General features: G+C 38.0%; 1 protein-coding gene across 1 annotated transcript in view; it reads right to left on the bottom strand.

Moving 5' to 3' along the window:
* Positions 1 to 24,651, bottom strand: part of LOC149261058 (zinc finger chaperone zpr1-like) — a 335,727-nt gene that overhangs the window by 86,547 nt on the left and 224,529 nt on the right. The window contains exons 12-14 of the mRNA XM_089421608.1: positions 10,101 to 10,171; positions 9,837 to 9,926; positions 9,301 to 9,409 (exon numbers count right to left, since the gene is read on the bottom strand). Coding sequence (XP_089277734.1) covers positions 9,301 to 9,409; positions 9,837 to 9,926; positions 10,101 to 10,171 — 270 coding nt within the window. The remainder of the gene's footprint in view (positions 1 to 9,300; positions 9,410 to 9,836; positions 9,927 to 10,100; positions 10,172 to 24,651) is intronic.

Here is a 24,651-nt window from a genome sequence, read left to right on the forward strand (position 1 = left end):
CACATATATATAAGTATTTCATCATCATGAATTATAAACTTATATGTAGCAAAACAAATAAAACTAGCATCTATCTATCCGAGACCAGTGGCCTCTCCCTAGCAGCTATCTTTTTGTCTTGTTCAGCAATTGCTTCAAGATCTTTTTGTATAACCTCCGCACTAGAAACCATACAAGGCATTACATCTGCATCATGTGCAGGGAGTTTTAGCTAGATGGTATTTCAATCGCATAACCCCTCCTGACATCTTGGTCCCACACAATTTGCATGATATATATGCCCGATTTTCCCCACCAACAGGGTCCCCATACTCCCATAATGGGTCCAAGGCTTTTGGCCTATTTGACATTTGTAGTGAACTAATTCAAACCTAGGGCACAAAAAAAAAAACAAAAAATTGGCATTAAACCCCCCAACACAAAAATAATAAGTAATAACCACCTCATTTAAAAAAAAAATACTACATTATTTGCATTTTGCAATGTGAATGAAAAATGGCAATAAGAGGGTGGATAAGAAAGTTGAAAAAAAAAAATGAAGCTTGCTGTCGAAATATGGAGAAAACCCTTGCATTGGCTCATGGGCATGAAAATCATAGCAAATGGAAAAACAAAAAAAAAAAACAAAGAAACAAAATGTTGGTAGGCAAAGAGGCAAGCAAGCATAACCCTAAATTTATGAAAAAATCATTAACATAGGGGTTTTTAAAAACATACCTGTTAATGGAAGAAATGAAGTTTGTCTCACTGTTCTTCAATCTTTGATCCACAAAAAAATCTTAGTTGGTGGTGATAATCGTTGTTTGATCCTCAATCCCTCCTTGACAACCACCACAAAACTCTTCCCCTTCCTTCTCCAACACTCAGAAACAAAAATGAAGAAAAAAAAGACGAATTTCCCTTTTTCTAGCCGCGGCATAGCCTGCCTGGCGATATTTTCTATCGTCTCGCGATATTTTGCCGAGATATCGGCGATATCTCAGAAATATCGCAATATTTTCAGCAGCCAAAATATCACGATATTTTCGATTATCAGCGATATCTCGCCGATATTATCATCACAAGTGTGAAGCACCTATCCAAGCTCAAGAAAGGGAATACGAAGATCTGTAACATACTCTTTTTGTGAAAGGTCATATCATCATATGCAAAATCTCTGTGATAACCATAAATCAGAGTTGAATATACAAATCTGTGTTAGCATTTGTATCATGTGGTCTATCTCTGTGATATATACTCCTCGTCCAAGTTTTATATCTCAGTGGGATTTTTGTGAGCAAAAAGACTTGAAGATAGCTACAAGAAAATGTGAACCATATAACGCAAGCTACAGAAAGATAGCGGCTCTATGACATCCAAAAGTGTATATCATCTGTCATGTCTAAAGGCTCAAGGCCAAGTGATACGAATTCATGCAAATACAAGTTCTAACACAAGCTCCTGTGAGCATGTGATGCAAATCACTATGGCAATATATATATAAAGTTTCTATGACATGCAACAGAAGCACAAAACAGCATGACAAATATTGGAAGGTATATTTATGACACCAAGCAACAAAACAAATGTCCAATATCCGAACACATAATGGCAACATTTCTATGGCACTTGGAACAAAGTACTATACAAAATTTTGTAGCATCATTTCAAGTTCTCTAATGACTTGATCATAGTTTGAATCAACTATACAACTTCTATGTACATGTATATATATATAAACATTCCTAACACTTGAGAAACTAAGATCAAGCATAAAGAAGGTCAAAGTTTGTGGCATGAGATCTGAAAGTGCATTTCTGTTCCTAAGACATCTCTCTCCTAATATGAGCTACAGACTTGTGACACTATCTATGTGATGCGGACTCATGACAGTCTCTCTATTATTCATCTGCAACATAAATCAAGACATATCTATAACAGCAAGGTTATCTACCTGAGAGATGCAAGACAATAATGTGCATTGTGGTCTGAAGCAAAAGAAATCAAAATTATGTGGTTCATCTAATAAATGAAAACATTGCCAAGACATCTCTCTTGAAGACAAATCTTTCCAGAATTCATCTTTATGGCTCGTATCTTAATTTAAAACCGAAAGCTCTATGGAAGCACAATGATATGATAAATTTATGAAGCTAGTCTCTAGTACATGTAGCAGCAAGGACCATATCAAGATATCTAAAGCCTTATGAAGCATAAATACATAAAGCAGACTCACTACTAATACTCCTATACATAATGAATGACACCTTGAAGCCGAACTATCTTGGAAAATGAAGGACTGAGATGAATGAATGAAGACCTGGTTGGAAAAGTGAATTGAATGAGAAGTCGGACTTTTGTAAGCAGCCTCTAGAAGTTACAATATAGTACGATACTCGAAAACAATAATCGAGTACAGGCAAAATTTGTGAAGGTACGCATAACTACTAAATGCATTTATTGTTTGTAAAGGGTCTTTAATATCATTAGGGTCTTTATAAGATTCTTGACTTTTTCATTTGTGATAAGTCTTAATGACTATATGACTTCTAAGGTTTGTAGTCTTCTAGGGTTTCTATACCCTAGATTGAATTAACCATAGAAGTTTAGGATTAAGCTAGAATACCTTTACCCTAAATAAGTTGTTCCCTCTAAAGAAACCATACCCTTTAGAGATATGAGATCTAGGGTTTGTAGATTTTACAAATGTTTGGTATCTCGGGTTCGTAATCCCTAGATGGGACTTGAATTTGAAAACTCTAGGAATAGATGTTTCCGCTAATAACCCTAATAAGGGTTGGGTCATGGATATATAGGGTTTCTAACCAAAACCCTAGAGGCACGCTTTTGAAAAATCATGGAAACCCTAGATTAACAAAATTAACATCATGCCTTTGTCTTGAATATTTTGCTTGGTTGTACTTGTCGGTGAATGTTGCAGGTACATAATAAAGGAAGCTAGATGAGAAAGATGAAGATCAAATCAAAGCACACTCACGCTTGTTGATAGCTTGAAAATGATGATGGAAGGAGGGAACTATAAGGACCCTGAAGAAATTAATACTAACAAAGGATCTTGCTTTTCTTGGAAAAGGAAACTTATCTTTGACAAGTATAAGAAGAAATCCATTACATGAAAGCAAAGATTGCATGAATATAACAAAATTGATCAACATCAAGTATAGTCTCCAAAAGAAAAGAAGGGAGTTAACAATGACTACTCCATGGATGATATTACAGCTTGGTAATCAAGCTCGATCCTTGGGCACATTGATGCATGAAGGAATATTAGTGTGAAGATGTGTTAAAATTGGCAACTAGGGCCAGACTCCATATGGATCACCTTATTTATGACCGCTGGTATTTTTCTTGGATTCCTCTCTCCGAGAGGTGTAGAATTGATCTAAAGATCATCTGATTCAACAGGTAAAAATGAAGGTATGAATTTATTTGTATTATTGACAAACTATCAAGGTCGGCCAGCAATCAAAAGAGGTATTTTTCCCCCAGTTCATCCTCAATGTTGCATATAAAAGGAGACCTCAAGTCATTATTCCATCATCTCATCTTCACCCATCTCTCTCTCTTCACTTGATTGGGTACGCAAATCTGGCAGCTTTCTCTCACACATGCGAAGGAAGGAGGACTTTTCTGTTTGACTACGTTGACCAAGTTTGACCAAGTTGCAGGGAGACTGTTTTGGGCTACATTGACCAGCGTTGACCTCCCTTTGACTGTGCTTTGGGTGTGGTTGCTTCTCCTTGGCAGGTCGCAGATTTTGGCACGGAAACCGAGGTGATCTAACCTCTGGTTTGACCAGCATTGACTGCCCTAGTTGTTGGTTGCAGTTTGAATTTCGTTGACCAGCATTTGACTGGACTTTTCGGGGTTGTTTTGCACTGTTTGGGTTTGTTGTTGGAGGCTGAAGCTGACTTGGTTTGACCAAGCTGCTTGAAGGAAGAATTCTGCCTTGTTTGACTAGCGTTGACTTTCTGGTTAGGGCTTTACTGCTGTTGTCATAAATTATCAGATTTGTAAATTTGTACTCTCTCTCTGCTGAACTATTGAAGAATATAAGAAGAATTGATCAATGGTTTCCCAACATTGGGGTTTGTCCCTCGCTGGTGCCACATCTTGTGTCCTCTTATCTTGGCTTGTCTTTTGCTGTTTATGTTTATGTTCTGTCTGCATTTTACTATCATGCTAATGTGATTGCTAAACTGGATATTGATATTGAGCTAATTAAGAAATTGAAGTAAATTGCTCTTAAGCATAGAACATACCAAAAATTAACATGGTATCAGAGCTAAGGTGAAGAAAAAGCCCAAGCAAGAGTGAAAGAGAAATCATCGAAGACAAGTGGACAAGGACAAAGGCTCAATGGGTTCCTCATCCCACTTCCCGGCTGAAGACAAGCTCCGTGAAAAGTCTAACTATCATGGATGGAAGATGTCTCTTGATCTAACATTGGAAGAACAAGAAGTGTTGGACTATGAAATCCTTGAGCCTCCTTCAAATGCACCGGTTGCTACAAAGAACAAGTACAACAAGGTTGAAGTCAAAGCGAAGAAGATTATCAGAGATTCCATTGACAAGCGTCTGGTGGCCTACATCTCTGATCTAAACACCTCCAAGGAAATCTACGACAGGTTGGTCAGCATGTTCAAGGTTAGTGATGCAAATCAAATTTTATTTCTCAAAAATAAATTGAAGGATATTAAGAAGGGCAAGGACGAGGATATTCAATCCTACTTCTTAAGGATCACTGAGATCAAGAATGATCTTCTATCGATTGGAGAGGTCATTCCTGACAGGGAACTTACTATCACTACCCTTGGAGGACTCCCACCCGAGTGGTATATATTTAGAACCATTATTCTCAATAAAGATTGAATTCCGGGATTTGAAAAATTGATGTCGAGATGCATTCAAGAAGAGACAAGAATGGTGGAGCAAGAAATGCCTTCTAATAGAGGCAACCCCATTGCTTTCTCCGCTCATGCCAAAAGGAGAAATAATGCAGGGTCTAAAGGTCATTTCAATGGAAAGCCCGGATCTAAGGGTGGAAGGAAGGGAAGGTGCTTTGTTTGCAATAAGTTTGGTCACTATGCAAGGGAGTGTCCAAATAGAAGGGACACATCACATGATGATGATCACAATCACTCCAGGGGCAACTTCAACAACAATCAAAGGAATGGAAGTTTCAATGGCAAAGGAAAAAGGAATGTGGCACATCATGGAAATGGTCAACCCTCCAAGAAAGCTAGGAACTCTAGGTATGAAGAATCAAATGTTGTTAACAATAACCAAAAGGAATACTATCTTATATCAGCCCACTCCACTACTCTCCTCCAGACTCTTTGGGGAATTGGCTAATTGATAGTGGTGCCTCAAGGCACTTCACCGGGTACAAGGAAGTTCTCTCTAATCTGATAGAGAAGGAGACATACTTGGAGATTATTCTTGGAGACGATGCCACCTATCCCATGAAGGGAGTAGGGAATGTTACCCTTCAATTGAATCAAGGTAATACGATTCACTTACAAGAAGTTCTATATGTACCTGATCTCAAGAAAAACCTAGTGTCCATTTCGGCAATGGAAGACAAAGGATACAAGGTGGCATTCATCGATGGAAAGGTACGTGTTTGGAAAAGAAATTTTAAAGATGCCTTTACTCTTGGGTTTCAGGTTGACACTTTGTATCAAGTTGGAGGTAGTCCATTGGGAGCCATGTCTTGCGACACATCTCTACATTCTGAACTATGGCACCGGAGGTTTAACTGTCTGCATTATAAGGCTCTACTCGATGTGAGACAAATGGTGACAGGTATGCCCGAGTTCAAAGTAGAGCATGAAGGTGTATGTCCGGGATGTGCCAAAGGAAAACTTACAAGGGGACCATTCCCCTCAAGTAATAGCAAGACCACCGATATATTGCAGTTGATCCACTCCAACATATCTGGTATGATGCCCGTAAACTCTTTGGGAGGATACTTATATTATCTCACCTTTACAGATGACTATTCTCGCAAGACTTGGATCTACTTCTTGAAAAAGAAGGATGAAGTGTTCACCTGGTTCCATCACTTCAAAGCCATGATCGAAAATCAATCCGAGAAGAGAATCAAGATATTGAGGACTGATAATGGGACCGAGTATGAATCCAATGAATTCCATGACTATTGCAAAGAAGCTGGCATTAAGAGGGAGACCACAACACCATACACTCCCGCGCAGAATGGTGTGGCCAAAAGGAAGAATTGTACTATTGTGGAAGTTGTTCGTGCCATGCTTCATGATCAAGGGCTTCCGAAGTTTCTATGGGCCGAAGCTGCAAACACTGTCATGTATGTTCAAGACTCCTGAAGAATGCCACCTTGTATCCTTTGTCTTCCATTTCCGAACTGGACACCAGGTTCTTCTTGAGATCAGGTACATATATAACTTCTTGTAAATGAATCTTATTACCTTGATTCAATTGAAGGGTAACATTCCCTACTCCCTTCATGGGATAGGTGGCATCGTCTCCAAGAATAATATCCAAGTTTGTCTCCTTCTCTATCACATTAGAGAGAGCTTCCTTGTACCCGGTGAAGTGCCTTGAGGCACCACTATCAATTAGCCAATTCCCCAAAGGGTCTGGAGGAGAGGTAGTGGAGAGGATCGATATAAGATAGTATTCTTTTTGCTTATTGAGAAATGTAACTATGCTCGGTCTTCATAATTGTTATTTTATTTGTATATATTTATTGTTAAAATGAAAAAGAAGAAAAAAACATATTATTGAAGCATGTTCTTCATGCACCTAGGGTTTACTTGAGTCAAAAGGGTCCTTATTATATGTCGATGACCCTTCTTGGGCATTTGTATCATAAAAGGAAAAATTATGTTTGTGTCAAGATAGTCTAAAAGTCCTCCAACACCAAATCGGCCTTCCCCAAGTGATATGTGTGTGTGTGTGTGTGTGTGTGTGTGTGTGTGTGTGTGTGTGTACAGATCTCTTGTTTCAGAATGTCACAACTCATGGGAGAAAGAGGCTGCTACAAGCTTTGGTAGTGGCTTATAAGATACTCAGAATTTTCTGATGATGATCTGGGCCTTTTTCGGTAACTGTAGATTCTGATCAGTCCTTCCAAATGAGCTTGAGAATGCCTTTATATGGTTCCCTTTGCAAATAAACTCTTCGATTGCTACAAGGACTACCTCTAGCCCTTAAGGGACATCTCAAAAATCTAATTCGGTTACTTCAATAACATTGCAAAGAACTTCATGAATTTGGATTGTTGAGAACAAAATTCAAACCTTAATTTTTTAATGCACAAGATTTTGATCTCTTCACTAGACACTCGGCCTTTTCCAGGCGTATTGTCTAGCCTTTCGGACTCTTCAAAAGATGCTTTTTGGATCCTTTAAATCCTTCATTCCTCTAGCCGAGGTGTGTAGCCCTAACGACAGATATATAAGCCTAGAAATCTTCTCTTTTCTAGCTCGAATTCCCTTCTTATGTAGTTCAGCCTAAACAGTCCCTCTTGAAGACTCCTTTCTTCCACTCAATCGTGATCTTCTAGCTGCCCTATACCACTGACCCATGCTCTGATACCATGTTGAGAAATCCTTATGGCAACATAGTTAAAGTTTTATTTAATTTGATTTCTTTTTCTTTACACTTTCTTGTGATGTTCCTTATTAATTTTTCTTTGCAATTATTATATCTTTATCATCAAGACAAATGCCAAACAATGAAGATCACAAACACAACAAGGGAACACTAGAGATAGGCTCCAAGCTAGGGAAAAACCCCTCAAAGGGGAAAACCCAGAGAATTTTCTTCTTATAGAATCATTTTCAAAGAAGACTTCCAAGACCCAAGACTCACCAAGACCAAACCAGCCACCAAGTCTTTTTCTTCAATGTGACAAGATCTTCAACAATAAGAAGTTCGATCTTCTGCAATCCTTCCTACAACTTTCGGATCTTGAGGTAACCCTATCAGCCTTAGGGTATTCACAGATGAAGAAGAATTTCAGAGTTTAGACCTTTAAATGATCTTCCTTCCTTCGCTAACCTTCTATCCTTGTCTTCCAAAACCCTTCGCACTTCTTTCTAACTGCAGTTCTAAACAAGAGATTATGTGTCAAGTGTGTGTCCAAGTGGTCGAAGTCCTTCCTTTATATAGTCTTTGTTGGGGCTAGATTAGACCTTTCTAGGCCAACTTCACCAAGGCTGGCCGACTTGGTCTTGGGGTCTTTTAAGACCATTCTAAACTACAAAATAATATTTTCTTTTTTGATACAAGTTCCCAATAGGGTCTTTTGCATCATGATAATATCCTTGACTCAAGACAAAACCCTAGGAGCACACAATGGGTGCTTTAATAAAATATTTCTTTTTCTTTTACAATAATTTTTCTTTTTCTTTCTTTTGACAAGTATATAATAATTACATCATGTCATGAGCCAAATGGAAATTATGAAAACCGATACTATTACTCTTTTCAACACTCCCTCAGTTGTTCTTTCACAAAGGATGCAAAGACCATTCTTAAACATGAACTTCTGACAACCTGTCAGTAGCAGTTGTGCACCCTTGTGCCTTTCAACCATATAGCTCTTGCCATCACCCCAATAAATGTTTCTATCATGGACTTAGCTTCCACAAAGGACACATTCAAACCTATCCTAATTCGTATATGCTATGGGATACCCATGTCAAAGTATCACCTATTCATTGCACACCCAAAAACGTCTATATGCCTCCACTGAACATGCTTCTGAAAAGTTGAAACAGCCTACCATGTGCACTCTCCATGTTTAACAAACACCAAAACGAAGTGACCAACTGAGAAAACTGAATCCTAAAACAAGAACATGATAAGCATAGTCTTTATCATTATTTCAAACAAGCATATTGATATTTCAGCAAAGAAGGGGGGTCCCGCTAAGTTGTCCTTAAAAAAAAAAGATGCAATACATGATATTTTTTCACACAGGTTGGGATTCTTTTAGCAGTTCAAGGCAATTAATTTTAAAATAATGATCTTCACTACTGAAAATCATTTTTATTCCAACTTTCAAGTTAAAAAGGAACTCTTCAAACTCGTTTGATCACGGTTTGGGGGGAAATGTTTCTGCATTCAAGAAATAAATAATTTATATTTAGATGTTTTTCTAACTTCAACAAAAAGATGATTACAAATAGCTATGCTTCCGCTTTCCAGACAAATACAATTTGCATACTGATTTTCTGAAAATTAAATTGCAACCAATGAAAATGCTCAAAATGATAGATAAGCCAAAGTGAAGGGTTGACAACTTCATACTTTCACTAACTGCAACCATCAGCCCCTCAACTGTTGTAACAAGACCACCAAGAGTGCCAGGTGCAAGCTCCAAATCCAACTCTGGTACAATAACACTTGCAGTGTCTGACTGCCATAGGAAAATAGGCATATAGAAGACAAATAAGCTCACTACAGAATTCAGGTAAGCCAGAATGAGGAAATAAAGAAGTGAGACTACTGAATTTCTTCATGTACAATATAATCAGATTTATCCCTCTCTGAAAAGGCCTAGAAGAAGAGATCTAAATAGATAGAACCATAGCATAACTAAACGACACTAGCAACAAAAGGTGAGCTCTTTTTCATCAATGATAAATTTCAATGTCACAATGTGGATGGAAAATAATGGTGAAGTGGATGTAAAGAACTGATATCAGAAAATGCAGAACAAAAAGAGCTCACTAAAACTCCAAGGCTTCATAAATGCCCTTGATGATACAAATTCAAAGCTAATTTAAGAATTTGCAACAGTTGCCACAAAAACTAGAAATTAGAGGAAGGATGAATCTCGAAACCTTTATGACATCCCGACTAAGGTCACTTTTGCTCAGAATTCGGGCAGTTATCCTCTTTCCCTTCTCAGGAATACTACCACCTGGCTTAAGCTGTTAAAAAGTAGGAATGTTAGGAGAATAAAGAGATAACTTTGGAACACAATCTTACTATCCAAAGACTGTCGTCACGTGGAAACTGCAATCCAATTCATTTATACTCAAAGCCCAAAGGAACAATTCAGTAAAAACAAGTACGTTTTATCCCTTGAGTGATAAATTACTTGCCTCAGAGTTGCGATAACCACAGAGATCGCAGGTTGAAGCCATAACGATCACTTCCTTGAAGTATGGAATGTCTGCAATCATGTTAAGATCAAGCAAACTTTGTCTGACCACCGAATCTTAAATTTGGTATATAACAACAAAAATAGTCACTGTCCATCACAATAATTTCTTCTTAATCACCCTTTTATTTGCAAAATAGTTTTAAAAAAATCTCAAATAAAATGGTCAATTGCACTAATGATTGCAAAACATCATATAGGTTCAGGCAGAGGACTTCAGAGTGAGGTCTCGGTATAGCAGTAGATGCCCCCTGTATAAAGGGATAGGGGGCAGGCAGTGTTACACCTCAATACTGTATGAGGTTTCACATTATGATTTTCAATCAGATTGTATGAGGTTTCACATTATGATTTTCAATCAGATTGATGGAGTTTGTTTCCGGTACCTTGGAGCTTTTAGATAGATTGGGGTTACACACTCTCTGTGTCCAGATGCTATTTTTTGGCTAAGTTGGTGTTTGGGGATGGAGATGACTCACTTCACTTTGGTGGGTGATCATTCTTGATGGATTATGTTTGGTGCTTCTCTCAGATTTGCATGCCTTTGAATGATGGATTAATCATTACACCATTGGTATAGTTTAATGATTATGCCACCTTATCATGGTGTTGTCTTAGTATACTTGTTCAAATGGAGTGTGATACACCCTATTCATGTATCATGGTCCTAGACACCCGAAGGAGTTAGATGTTGACGATGTGAGGTAGTTGCATCATATTCTTCATGAAGAATCCTAATGACTATGTATGATAGTGACGTTGTGTTATTGATGTCACTACGAGGGGATATTCTACACGATCCCCCTTCACTGAGTGTGTGGTGGGCATATACTAGAAGTCTTATGTAATTTGCACTTTCATATATCTCTTTCTCATATGGTGTGAATGTGGCGTTTTCATACATGTTCCCTAGGTGGGATATTTCTAGGTGAAAAAATATTGCAATATTAGACATCACCTTGAGGGGAGGTGCATTTGATAATGTTAATACCCTTGTCGATTTATGATTTCCTAAGTTTGAGTTAGAAGGGGGGGTATTGCATGATTTCATGGTAATCTTCCCTTTTCTAAGAAATAATGATGTAATTGATGTAATAATCACTTGTTGGTGGTGCACCCTAGGTTCAAGACTAGGTAGAACTTGTAATTTGTTGTTATGTTCGTAACATGGTGGGGGGTTTGCCTAGAAGAAGAACTTTATTTTTGCATGGTACAACACTTTGATCGAATGCACTCTTTCATTGGCACACGTGTTGAGGAAAATCACATCATTTTATCATTATTTTCTTCAATGGAGGGACCATCCCGTTGGTCTTGGAATTTGTTTGCTATACAAAGATTTATGACATGGTGGACATGGAAATTTGTGAGTATGCCCTTTCCCTAGCAGTCATATTTGATACTTGGTCAACCTTGTTGAAGCACCCTCTCCTTGTTCACATATGTGAGAAATTGGGCACACTCATATGGAGTTGGTTGAGCATTCAATACTTTATTGTTGTTGACTCCTTTGCGCAGTTTTTGAGGAGTTGTAATGATCATGGAGCTCATTTATTTATTTCTTGTGGTGGTTGCACATTGGAGAAAGAGCCCATCAAGAATCTTTCTATTCTAAGAAAGTTGTTGAAGGTTTGACCAAGCCTTTCTTGTGGAGCACTCCATCTCTTTGGCACATGGAGTTCATTGGAGCATGCCACACATGATTTCACATGGATTGGTTGCACATGTATTGATGCATCTTGTGGACCACTTACTATTTTGAGGTGATAGTTTTGGAGCACTCTCCTAGGAGAATATTTTATTGCTTTTCACTAACGCATCTTGGAAGGCACACTTTGGAGGAAATTTGTAGGTGGACCATGAGTACACTCTCCTATGTCATGGATTATTTTAAATATATTCTTCATGCATGCACCCTGGAGGGTGCACTCCATGCATTATTATTTTATGGATTGATGCATTAAGGTGTCCTGAGAAACATTTTTCTAGGGTGCACCTCTCCTTGATGCTTTTTCATTATATGGTCAAATATCACCACATTTGGCAATATTTCACCTCTTGCAGAGCACCCTCATCCTTTTTACTTGGCACTGATAATATTTTATTATGAGATGATTATATAGGAGTTTTCTTGAGGAGCATGTTCCCTGTGTAGAGGACAAGTAGCTAATTGCATTAGCTTGGAGCTCCATCTTGGAGGTTGCATGTGGAGATAATATGGCATATATCACTTGGTCTATTGCAAGGTGCATCATTGAGGTGGTTTTTATCAATTGATGAGGAATATGACATGGTCATCTACAATTTTGAGAGGTGACCCACTCTCTTGTTGTTATTCTTGGACGTTATTTCATATCTACACTAATAACTTATAATTATTTGATTTGTCATGGAGCTAGTAGGAAGACAATGTATTTTATTGTAAGAGAAAAGATGCTTCGTCTATAAAAAGGAGTTTTCTCTCCATTTGAGGGAGCTGGTAGAGTAGGGATTGAAGGAGTTGTTAATTTTTCATCAATTTGTTCTATGTTGCAACTACTACTTCAGCAATATCCAATAGCATCCAATTTAACAATTTACTTCTTCAATTATCCAATGACAGCAGAGCAATAGTAGATAGAACACTTAGACAAATGCACAATGAAAGACAACCTAGAGACAAGACACAAATTTGGCCAATGACCAAGGCAAAACCCACTATGGGGAAAACCCTTGCAAATCTTCTTATAAGATTGTCTTCAAATATTCAGCAGAGAGAGTACATTATCCAATTTCAATTCAATATCCAAATAGTGTAAAAATGCCAAGCAATGGAGTCAACTGTAGTCAAATTTGTTTTGCATGTAGTCTGCTCAAGTCAACAGCAGTCAACCACTGTCAAAGAATGCCCTAACTAGAGATATTACAGCAGTCCAATAATCATCAAAGGAGCTCGGTCTTAGGAGGGATTTATGCGGCCTTTAGTACTGAACAAGATGAGCCCAAAATAGTCTGAATTAGAAAAGTCGAACCTAGTCAATATAGAGATGGTGCCTGTGGTCAACTTCTGCAATTTAGGGCTTCGGTCAAGGAGCTTGGATTGCCTTGATTTTGACACCAATATCTGCGGCTTACTAAAACAGAAAGGAGTCGCCCAAAAACGTAGCCATATCATGTTATTTGAACCCAAGTCAATGTTGGTCAACGTGCTGCAGTCAGCCATGTAATTCGTCCCAATCAGAGACAGTCATATGTACTTCGCATGAGAGAGAGAGGTCTTCCACTTCTGAGTTGTACGAACCAATAGAAGAAGCAGAGAGAAGATGTGTGTTGAGTGCATGAGATGCCTAATGAGGTTTGACATCTCATATATTTATATGAATCCATGTGGGTGAAAAGACAAGTTGAATGGGCATCATGAGCCTACATAAATGTGAGGTTGACCTTAACAATTTTACATGAGTGAGAATAAATTAAAATTCCAACTTCTGCTTGTCCAAAATGGGTGATCTTTAGGTCGATTTTTGTCCTCTCAAAGAGAGGAATTTAATGCAACAATTATCTTCATCAAATGAGTTGTCCAAAGTGGAATTAACCCTAGTTGCATAATTTAACACTCCCTCTCAACTAGGGAGAATTCCACCTATCAATATTTGTCCATCGATCATCATATCCTCCTGTCATCATGTACCATCTTTGCTTGTCTCTGCTCATCTCATGCTAAACATTCTCGAATCTAAAGAAGAAGAAATGTTGCAGGGGAGCTCCAGCTACCACCCTGCCTCTATCATCATCGGGGAGATTTTGCTACCACCCGTAATCATCATCATCGTCATCATCGGGGAGCCATAGCTACCACTCGGATCCAAAGACAATGGGCGAGACCAACCTACCCCAAGCATAGGGATCACACTCTATCCCAAAGTCCCTAACAATAGGTGAGATCAACATGAGGATCACACTCTACCCTATTGTCCCTGATCATCCATCTTAACCCTAAAGAGTCAGATGGTAGAACACATGCATCCACCAACTTGGGCGAGATCCACCTATTGCAAGGGGTAGGGATCACACTCTATCCCAAGTCCCTCAACCCATTGGCCAGATGGGAGAGGTTATCCCACAAAGTGGGTAGGACACTAACTAGGGCATACTCTGACTAGGGGAGATCTCAAGTCTCAACATCCTATCGATCAGAGGTCTCTCATCCCCAAGAGCCCTATAGCTCCATTCCACACCCTAGGAGCTCAACCAAGGGGGAAGAGCACTACTCAGTGTTCTTGATCAGCCCAGACCCTTATTCGAAAGGGTCATCTCAACCAATCCAAGCTGCTCTCTGAAGACCAAGAACTTCCCTTTCAGCAAAGGCTTGGTGAGGATGTCAACTATCTGCTCATCTATCGAAATGTGGTGGAGTCTCACAACTCCTCTCTACACCATGTCACAAATGTAATGATATCTAATCTTGATATGCTTGGACTTGTTGTGAAACACAGGATTCTCAGACAAACGAATCCCACTTTTGTTGTCGCAATAAATGATTGTCATGTCCAAAACCTGCTCAAATAGCTCTCCAAAGAGCTTTCTCAACCAAACTGCTTCACAACTCGCAAGGCTAGCTGCAATATACTCGGCATCAATAGTGCTGGGGGCTACGGATTTATGCTTCCTACTCATCCATGATATCATGGCAGATCCCAGACGAAAAACAACATCCAGAAGTACTCTTCTTGTCAACAACATTACCAGCCCAATCTACATTTGTATATCCATGTAGTCTAACATCTCCAACGGAATATCTCAGTCCAAGGTTAACAGTCCCATGTAGATATCTCAGAACATGCTTGGCAGCGACCCAATGTACATGGTGAGGCTTGGTCATAAAATGGCTCAAAGTGTTAACTGCGAAGCATATGTCAGGGCAAGTATTCACAAGAAACATCAGAGCATCAACCAATTGTCTGTACTCAGAAGGGTTTGTTAGGTCAAGTCCAACGGCTTCTCCACACAGCTTCTTGAAATTGATCTTCATAGGTGTAGGCAAGGACTTATACTCAACCATGCCAAACCTCTCTAGTAGTTTCACAACATATTTTCCTTTTGAAAGGAAAATCTCGCCTGGCTTTTGCCATACTTATAATCCTAGCAAATAGTGCATCAAACCAAGATCTTTCATCTCGAATTCGGAAGCCAACTTTTTCTTATATTCTAGAATGAGAGGGTCTGCACTTGTCATGAATAGGTCACCAACATATAATACCAAAATGAGAGGCATACCTTGGACCATTTTGAAGTACAAGTTTGGATCAGCATTGCTCCTTGTGAATCCTAGCGTTATCAAGTAACTATTGATACGAGCATACCAAGCACGGGGGGGCTTGCTTCAATCCATAGAGAGCTTTCTCCAATCGACATACATGGGTCTTTCTGTCATGAACTTCAAATCCTAGAGGTTGTTTAACATACACTTCTTCTTGTAGCAAACCATGTAAGAAGGTGATGTTTACATCCATTTGGTGGAGAGTCCATCCCTGACTTGCAGCAAGGGCTACTATCGAACGAATGGTTGTGTATCAAGCCACAGGAGCAAATATATCGTCGTAATCTTCTCCCTCTTTTTGAGTCAAACCGCGGGCTTCCATCAGCCCCATGCTTGATCTTGTACAGCCATTTGGAGGTTACCACAGGTTTTCCCTTTAGTCCCGACACAATATCCCATACATCATTCTTCATAATGGACTCATATTCTTCGGCCATTACATCCTTCCAGACTTGTTCCTTCACAGCTTCTTCAAAGGTACTAGGCTCAGCTTGAATCATATTGCTCATGGCTACAACATATGCTTGGTACCTGCATGGCTTCTTTCTTTCCCTAAAAGTTCCACGAGCAAAAGCATGTTTCTTGACATCTCGTAGAGTGTCTTTGAGCCAAAGTGATCTTTTCCTAGTAGGTGGATCACTTCGAGGAGGATCCAAGGGGTCCATAGGCTCCATGGGATCATCAACAATGTCCTTCTCAAATTCAGGTATAGGAGGACCTTCTAGAGTGTCCATATCATCATTCTTGTCTTCAGGAGGAGGAGGCGGAAGGAGATTCCTTGCTTTTCTAAGGGCAACATCTTCATCGAATGTTACATCCCTGCTAACTTCAACCTTCCTTTGACCAAAAATATATATTCTAAATGCTTTAGAATCTTCACTATATCCAACAAATGTACCTTTCCTTCTTGTAGCTTCTAGCTTGTTTCTTTTGTCCTTCGGCACATGGAAGTACACAAGGAAACTAAAAATTTAGGGATGACCAATATTGGGCTTGACACGTATGAATACTTCCTCGGGAGTCTTGTTGTCCAAAGCTTGATGAGGCAACCTGTTTTGAACATATACCGTTGTGTTTGTTGCTTCAGCCCAAAGGAACTTTTGTAGTTTTTTATCACAAAGCATAACTCAGGCAACTTCCACAATGGACCTATTCTTTCTCTCAACCACTCCATTTTGTTCGGGAGTGTAAGGCACAATGGTCTCCTTCTTGATTCCTTCCTTCTTGGAAAATTCTATGAATTCATTTGAGATGTATTCCCTACCGTTATCAGACCTAAAGATCTTTATTTTCTTCCATGTATGATTTTCCACCAAAGCCTTGAATTCCTTGAATATTTTGAATGCCTCGTCCTTGTGCTTCATAGTAGATCCATGTCTTTCTTAAGAAATCGTCAATGAAAGTGATGTAATAAAGATGACCCCCAAGTGAATGCACAGACATTGGACCACATATATCAGAATGAATGAGATGGACAATTTCTTCCGTCTTGTTTTCCCTAGACGGGAATGGTCCCTTTATCTTCTTTCTGAGAGCACACCCAGGGCATACTCCATTATGTTGAGCTTGAACATCAGGGATCTCGAAAACCAACTTCTTCAATTTTGGAAGTGCATCATAGCGTAGATGGGCCAACCTAAAGTGCCACAACTCGCTTTGAAGATTTGTATTATGGACCATGGCTAGAAGGGGTATTCCGATGACTCTATAGTCCTTCAAACCTCGTTCCTAATGTGAAGCCATTTCTCATGTAGGATTCAACAAGCCAAGTATGTACTTTTCCTTTAATAAATGCAACCCTCGTTCCTTTATCCTCCAAGGTAGATATCGAAACCAAATTCTTCTTCAATCTCGGCACATATAATACATCATGAAGCAAAACAGATTCCCCAGAGTTCAAGTGAAATTTGATAGAACCAGAGCCCTTTATGAGATGAGTGATATTGTCACCAATGATAATGTTCAAATTTGTCTCCCTTTCTACCAGATTAGAGAGAACCTCCTTGTATCCAGAAAAGTGATGAGAAGCCCCGCTATCAACCAACCAACTATCCCAAGAGTTTGGAGGAGATGAACTAGCTAATGCAGAAATAAGAATATATTCAGATTGTTTAGTAACATTGCCTTCATACCTGGAGTTCTTGGCCTTTTAGGAGGACGATAACTATCATCATGATCATCAGGGGAGCCTCTTCTTCTTTCATTCCTTCTTCTATCATCTCTTCTTTCATATGACCTATTGTTGTTGAAGCCACGGTTATTGTTATAGGACCTTGAAGAGTTCCTTCTTGGAGCATCTCTCTTTTCGGGACAATCTCAAGCATAGTGACCCTTTCGATGACAATTGTAGCACTCAACATCTCTATTTTTCCTTCTTGATTCCTTGGAATCTTGATTGGATTGAGGAGGATTTCTTGATTTGGATGGCTTTCCCTTCCCTTTCTTTGCATTCTTCTTCTTTCCTTGAGCAACGTAGGCAAAGGGCTCTCCTTCATTTGATCCTTGAATTCTTCCTCTAGATATCATCCTTGATTCTTCTTGTGTGAGTTTTCCAACAAGCTCATCGAATGTCAGGATGTTGTTGTTGTTGCTTATAGTAGTAATGAAAGTTTCCCAAATGGAAGGGAGGCCTCTTAGAGTTACAATCACCAATTCTCTGTCAGGTGTGATTTCCCCAACTCTTAGCAATTGATCTCTAATACGAGATATCCTCATAATGTATGATTGCATGAATTCTCCTTTGTTCATCTTTGTGTCTTTGAGTTGATCTTTCAAAGAGATGATTTCATTCAAATTGTTGACTTCATACATGCCAGCGATCTTGTCATACATGTCCTTGGACCTTCTCAAATTTCCAACATAAGCAAGTAGATTATCTTGTAAACCATCAGCTATAATTTGCTTTGCCTTTAACTCACCTTTCTTATGCTTGTTTTTTACAGCAGCGGAAGCATTTTCTGGAGGCTCAGGTACTCTTCCTTGAATGAAGTCCAACACATCATTGTTGTCAGCGATGATTTCCAACCTGACTTTCCATGCAGCAAAGTTAGATGAATCACCCATCGTTTCATGTCCCTTGAAGAAAGAGGAAGACATTTTTACCAAACGATTTTCCCAAATTCAATCAGCTTCTAGAAAATGGATGCTCTTGCTCTATGTCTCTTGGGATTGTCTTCACCTCAGCTCTGATGCCATGTTAATTTTTCATCAATTTGTTCTATGCTACAACTATTACTTCAGCAATATCCAATAGCATCCAATTTAACAATTTACTTCATCAATTATCCAATGCCAATAGAGTAATAGTATATAGAACAATTAGACAAATGCACAATTAAAGAAAACCAAGAGAAAAGAGACAAATTTGGTAAATGACTAAGACAAAACCCACTGTGGGGAAAACCCTTGCAAATCTTCTTCTTATTAGATTGTCTTGAATTATTCAACAGAGAAAGTACAATATCCAATTTCAATTCAATATCCAAATAGTGTAAAAATGCCAAGCAATGGAGTCAACTGTAGTCAAATTAGTTTTTCCTGCAGTCTGCTCAAGTCAATAGTAGTCAACCACTATCAAAGAATCCCCTAACCAGAGATATTACAACAGTCCAATAATCATCAAAGGAGCTCGGTCTTGGAGAGATTTATGCGGCCTTCTGTACTGAACAAGATGAGCCCAAAACAGTCTGAATTAGAACAGTCAAACCTGGTCAATATAGAGATGGTGCCTGTGGTCAACTTCTACAATTTAGGGCTTCGGTCAAGGAGCTTGGATTGCCTTGATTTTGACACCAATGTCTGTGGCCTACTAAAATAGAAAGGAGTCACCCAAAAACGTAGCCATATCATGTTATTTAAGCCCAAGTCAACGTTGATCAACGTCCTACAGTCAACCCTATAATTTGGCCCAATCATAAACAAACACATGTACTTCGCATGAGAGAGAGGTCTTCCACTTCTGAGTTGTAGGAACGAATAGAAGGAGAGAGAAGATGTGTGTTGAGTGCATGAGATGCCTAATGAGGTTTGACGTCTCATATATTTATATGAATCCATGTGGATGAAAAGACAAGTCAAATGGGCATCATGAGCCTACATAAATGTGAGGCTAACCTTAACAATTTTACATGAGTGAGAATAAATTAAAATTCCAACTTCTGCTTGTCCAAAATGGGTGATCTTTAGGTCGATTTTGGTCCTCTTGAAGAGAGGAATTTAATGCAACAATTATCTTCATCAAATGAGTTGTCCAAAGTGGAATTAACCCTAGTTGCATAATTTAACAGAAGTTCTCCCCTTGCGCTACATTGTACATTGTTACAGCAAAGTATAACACCTTAGTGGAAAGCCTCACCAAGTGACCTAGATAATGAGCAACAATGGGAGTGTCACCATTGTCATCTCAGCAGCAACTCCCCTCATTTTAGTGTAGGATACATAGCCAACACAAAAGAGACTCCCCCATTAGATCTTAGGGATCAAATGATCCAATCAAACCAAGACAAGAGCCCCTTAATGGTTCTACGCCAATCACTACCAATCTAAGAGATCAAACGATTATGGTTTTAGGTAGATTTGTGACGTAATCTCCATATTTGAGTTCAAAGGGTCCTATGGCTCTTCTAAAGGCTTAGGAAGACCAATAAAGGCTCAATAGAGTTCCCAAACCCACATGATCAAGTTAATACAATTTGTTGAAGTCAATTAGCATGTGAAATCAGAAATACCAACAATAGACTAGTTTATAATTGTAGTGAATTTAGCCCCATCACCTGAGGCGTCAGCCCTAATTTAGGACTAGAAAATACACTTAAAATGACACTTTTATTTTTGAATATATTCCAAACAGTGGCCAACCATAAGACAATAACATTCAAAACACTAAATGCTAAAAATATATGATAGTTTTGTAATTAAACCCTTATTTACCCTAAAACTATTAAAAAAAAATAGGAGTATAATGGATTGTCACAAGAGAGAGGACTAGTGCTTTTCTCAATCTAGGACTAATGGAATCTAGGAACAAACAAACTTCAAGAATTTGGAGTAGATACAAGACCCAAAATTTCTAGGGTAAGCCCACTCACATTTCTTCGAGTTTTGAATCAAGGCTCTCAATTTCCAAATTTGAGTTAAAAGTAGGATTCCACTTGCTAATTCATCAAAGACTTGGAAGAAAGGTTTGTTTAAAAAGGATAATGAAACAAATACTATACCCACTTGCTTAGTACTTATTACATTCATCCAATAAAACACTAACCGAGATAGAAGAAATCCACTTACTAGATTTATCATGCATTCATCCAAGCTTCACCATAGTAATCCATGAAAGGAGATCAGCATCCACATCAACAAAGTCCCCAAGAAGATTACTCAACTAGTGCTCCATAGGAAACCAATGTTTAATCTAAGAGCAGTGTGTCTGTCTAAATGCACAATGATACAAATGAGGCTAGCACTCCCCAATTTATCCTAGGGGAACCAAGCGCTTAGCTCAAATTAGGCCTCAAAGCCCCTAAAAACATAAAATACATAATACAAGGTAGATAGGTGTGTTATGCGTGGGACTGGGGTAATAGCCACATGACAGGATAGAGCTCAAGCTAACTTGGATTTTAATTATAAATCTCCCCTTGCAAATTTTTTGCATTCTAACATTTGGCACATGTTTACTTCTTTCTTTTTGCAATTGCATCAACCTCTAGGCATTTCCATAGGATGAGGCAAACAAGGAACCAGTACAAGTGACTGGAAACAACCAACCCAAAAGAAAGGAAAATGGATAAAGATATAAATGATGAGTGTTAAGTATGGAAGCATGTGGACATGCTACCTCTATTTACGCCTCCTACATATGCATTTCTAGACAATCAAAGAAAAACCTCACTGAACTAGAAGGAGAAGATAACCAGCAAGGTGAAATAAGGAAACAAGTATAACTTCCAAGTATCTGATGATCTAATATACCTCACGATTTTTGACCCACCTTCATTAGATGAGTATGTTGATCAAGTAAATGAGCTGACCAATAATGAGTGAGAAGCATCTTAGAGGTCACTATATGAGGGGCATGTGAGGTTGTTGGTTGGAAATTTGCATCACAGGAGAAAAATTCTCCTATGGTTACCCTTGTATATACATGGGTAACATACATCACATTCACAAACATCATGGAAGATAGGAAGTAGTTCTTCTATTTTATGTGAGACTTTATGTTTGCATTATCTCACATGTTGAATATTGTAGGAAATCCTTATAACTTGTTAAGAAGGTTTTGCAATGGAGTACCACCATTTGGATGGCATAATGTGAAGATATAATCCTTTTTATATCTTTTGTTGATATGTTAAGCTTGCATCTATCAAAATAAGTAGTTTATGACTAATATGACATCGCCCTCATAACTATGTTTAGAGCTAAGTTACCGCGGAAACATCTCTCCCAAACCCCAGAAACGTCGTTCGGTGTTTTGAAAACAGAAACAGGGACGATACGATACGGAAACGTTTCAATTTTTCGGAAACCCAAGATCCTAATTCTAAAGCGTTTCCATTTTTTTGGAAATGCAAGATCCTATTTTTGAAACGTTTCGGGCACTTTTAAGGGTTTTGGATCCATTTCCAGAGTTTCCTGACTTGGATATGACATTGAATGCCATGTCTCATATGATTTTGTTTGATGATGAGGCACCAATAATTGCATCTTCAAGTGGATATGGCAACAATGCTCCCACTCATGGATAGAATCCAAATGATGATGTGAATCTTAATTACATGGACGAAAAATATTTGATGATATGTAAATGTAATTTATGATATTGTTTAAACTTTTGAACAATGGACATTGAATACCATAATATGTCATATGATAGTACACTGCCAGTCATAGTTCAGTTTTGTAATTTGTACATTGTAGTGTGCGTTTAGCATTATTAATTTGGGTGATGATGTTGATGATTGAAATTGGAAACATAAACTTGATGATATGTTGAATGTAATAATAATCTATAATGATGATGACAATGTTTAAGCTGAATTGGTGATGATGATTTGTTTATGTGGAATTCATGATGATGATTATGTATTTTTAAACATAGAATCTAGATTCTAAAAGATGATGTTGATGATTGAAATTGGAAACATAAACTTGATGATATGTTGAATGTTATAATAATATATAATGATGATGACAATGTTTAAGCTGAATTGATGATGATGATTTGTTTATGTGGAATTCATGATGATGATTATGTATTTTTAAACATAGAATCTAGATTCTAAAAGATGAATGGTAATATGAAAGTTTTATTGTCATATATATATATATATATATATATATATATATATATATATATAGATGCCACTTCCTTGCCGTATCGTAACCGGATATTTTGAAAATTCGTTGTATCCGTTTCAAACCCCATTCCCGTATCTGTTTCAGTGCAACTTAGGCTTAGAAGTGGCACCCCTATCTCTCCAAGATTAATTTTCTGAGATAATTTTCAGCAAGGTAGAATGATTTGTGGCTTTTGTAACAGCCCTTCTTTTCCTTATATATTTTTAGAATCACCCACTTATATCCATGCTTCTTTACTCCATTTTTCCCAAGATTTGATAAGCATTGATCTTAGGGTTTCCATCACCTTATTATTCTCATACCATTCATTTTTTCACTATTGCTAGTGCTACAGCTATTTGTTTTGTGAAAGCTTACACTTCAAACATCACCTTGAGCCTCCACTCCCTCATCTTAGCAATTATGCTTAGGGATATCCCCCTCGTGTTGGAAAAGAGCCAACTAAAAGTGAGAGGAAGAACTACCAAGGTGATGCTGCTAGCCTTCCTAAGTTACACAAAGCTATCACTTTGGTGCTGGTGACTTTACACTTTGTGGGTGCTATATTTCATTGTTATAGGAAGCAACATAGATTCTCAAAGAAGATAGAAATTATTTAAAGAAACATAGAAATTACATAATAAAAATCTGTCCACAAATTCTATAGATCTACACCAGTGAAATGTATCAGCGTCCAACTAATAATGATTGAATAGCCACATTTTGAATGCCATATTGACAGTTTGAACAAAAATTCAATGAAGCTGGGACTTCTGTAAACAACAATTTTATGTTGGCAAATTATCGACTCACGCTTTGCTCATTTCTCATTTCGGGGCCTTTGGAGACCTCAAATATTAGGGCATCTTAGTAGCACGTTTGGTAGTTATATTTTTGGTAGCTTGATTTACTTGAAATGGAAGATTTAAATATAACTTATGAAATCTTCAAATCCGCACATTATTATTGGAAGCCGAAGCTTAAAGTTCTCAGTTCAGTAAATCTCAAAATAAAATTTAGGCTCAACACACATCAGCTAAAGTTCAGTTTAGGTTTGGTATTCTCTATTCGCTTCAACCTCAAGCCTCCATACAATCGTTAAATGTGCCCTTCGAGATCCATCCTGCCTAGGGTTTCAGTTTTCTCGATTCGCTTCAACATTGGGCCTCCATACAGCCGTCAAATGTGCCCTTCGAGACTTGTCCTACATATTAATGACTATTATTGTAGAGATTGCACAGCCCATAGGTTCTTTACGCCAGCAATTGCGAATGATTGATCTCTATGGTTGTTTTTGTTTTGTGGGGCTAAACGAAATATGGACGATAACCTACTTTTTCATGGAGTTTGTTTGCAACTTGCAGGCCTCCATCCACCGAACAAAGTCGTGCATTAATCATTCATACACAGATGTTGTCAGGAACACAGAGTTACTTACCCGCCAATTACAATTTCAGTAAGAGATAGTTAATAAATCATTGTCTATGTTATATATTCAGAATTACATATTATATTCACATTATGTCATTTTATATTGTATAAAATTTATTATTAAAGTTTTTATATTAATATACATTTATTATTATATAATTTACTTATATGAATTTTGTTATAAAGATATGTCACTTATTTGAGCATAACTATTGGAGAATTAATTTATTATTCTATGTTATAATTTATTTAAAAGATTGTATATACTGCAGGGAAAGTTATGCAGTTATGCAGATGGATTTGATGGTGAAAGGAAGGCAGAAGAAAGGATGACATTTCACGTTACAAAACACTGCATACGTTTTATGCAGATTAATGATTGCACTTCCAAGAAGAAACCTTGTTTAATAATTTGATCTAGTGAGCT

This window comes from Pinus tabuliformis, chromosome 6 (genome assembly GCF_031772625.1).
Source record: "Pinus tabuliformis cultivar Carrire ecotype Pingquan chromosome 6, CPIR1, whole genome shotgun sequence".
In the NCBI taxonomy this organism is placed as follows: Eukaryota; Viridiplantae; Streptophyta; class Pinopsida; order Pinales; family Pinaceae; genus Pinus; species Pinus tabuliformis.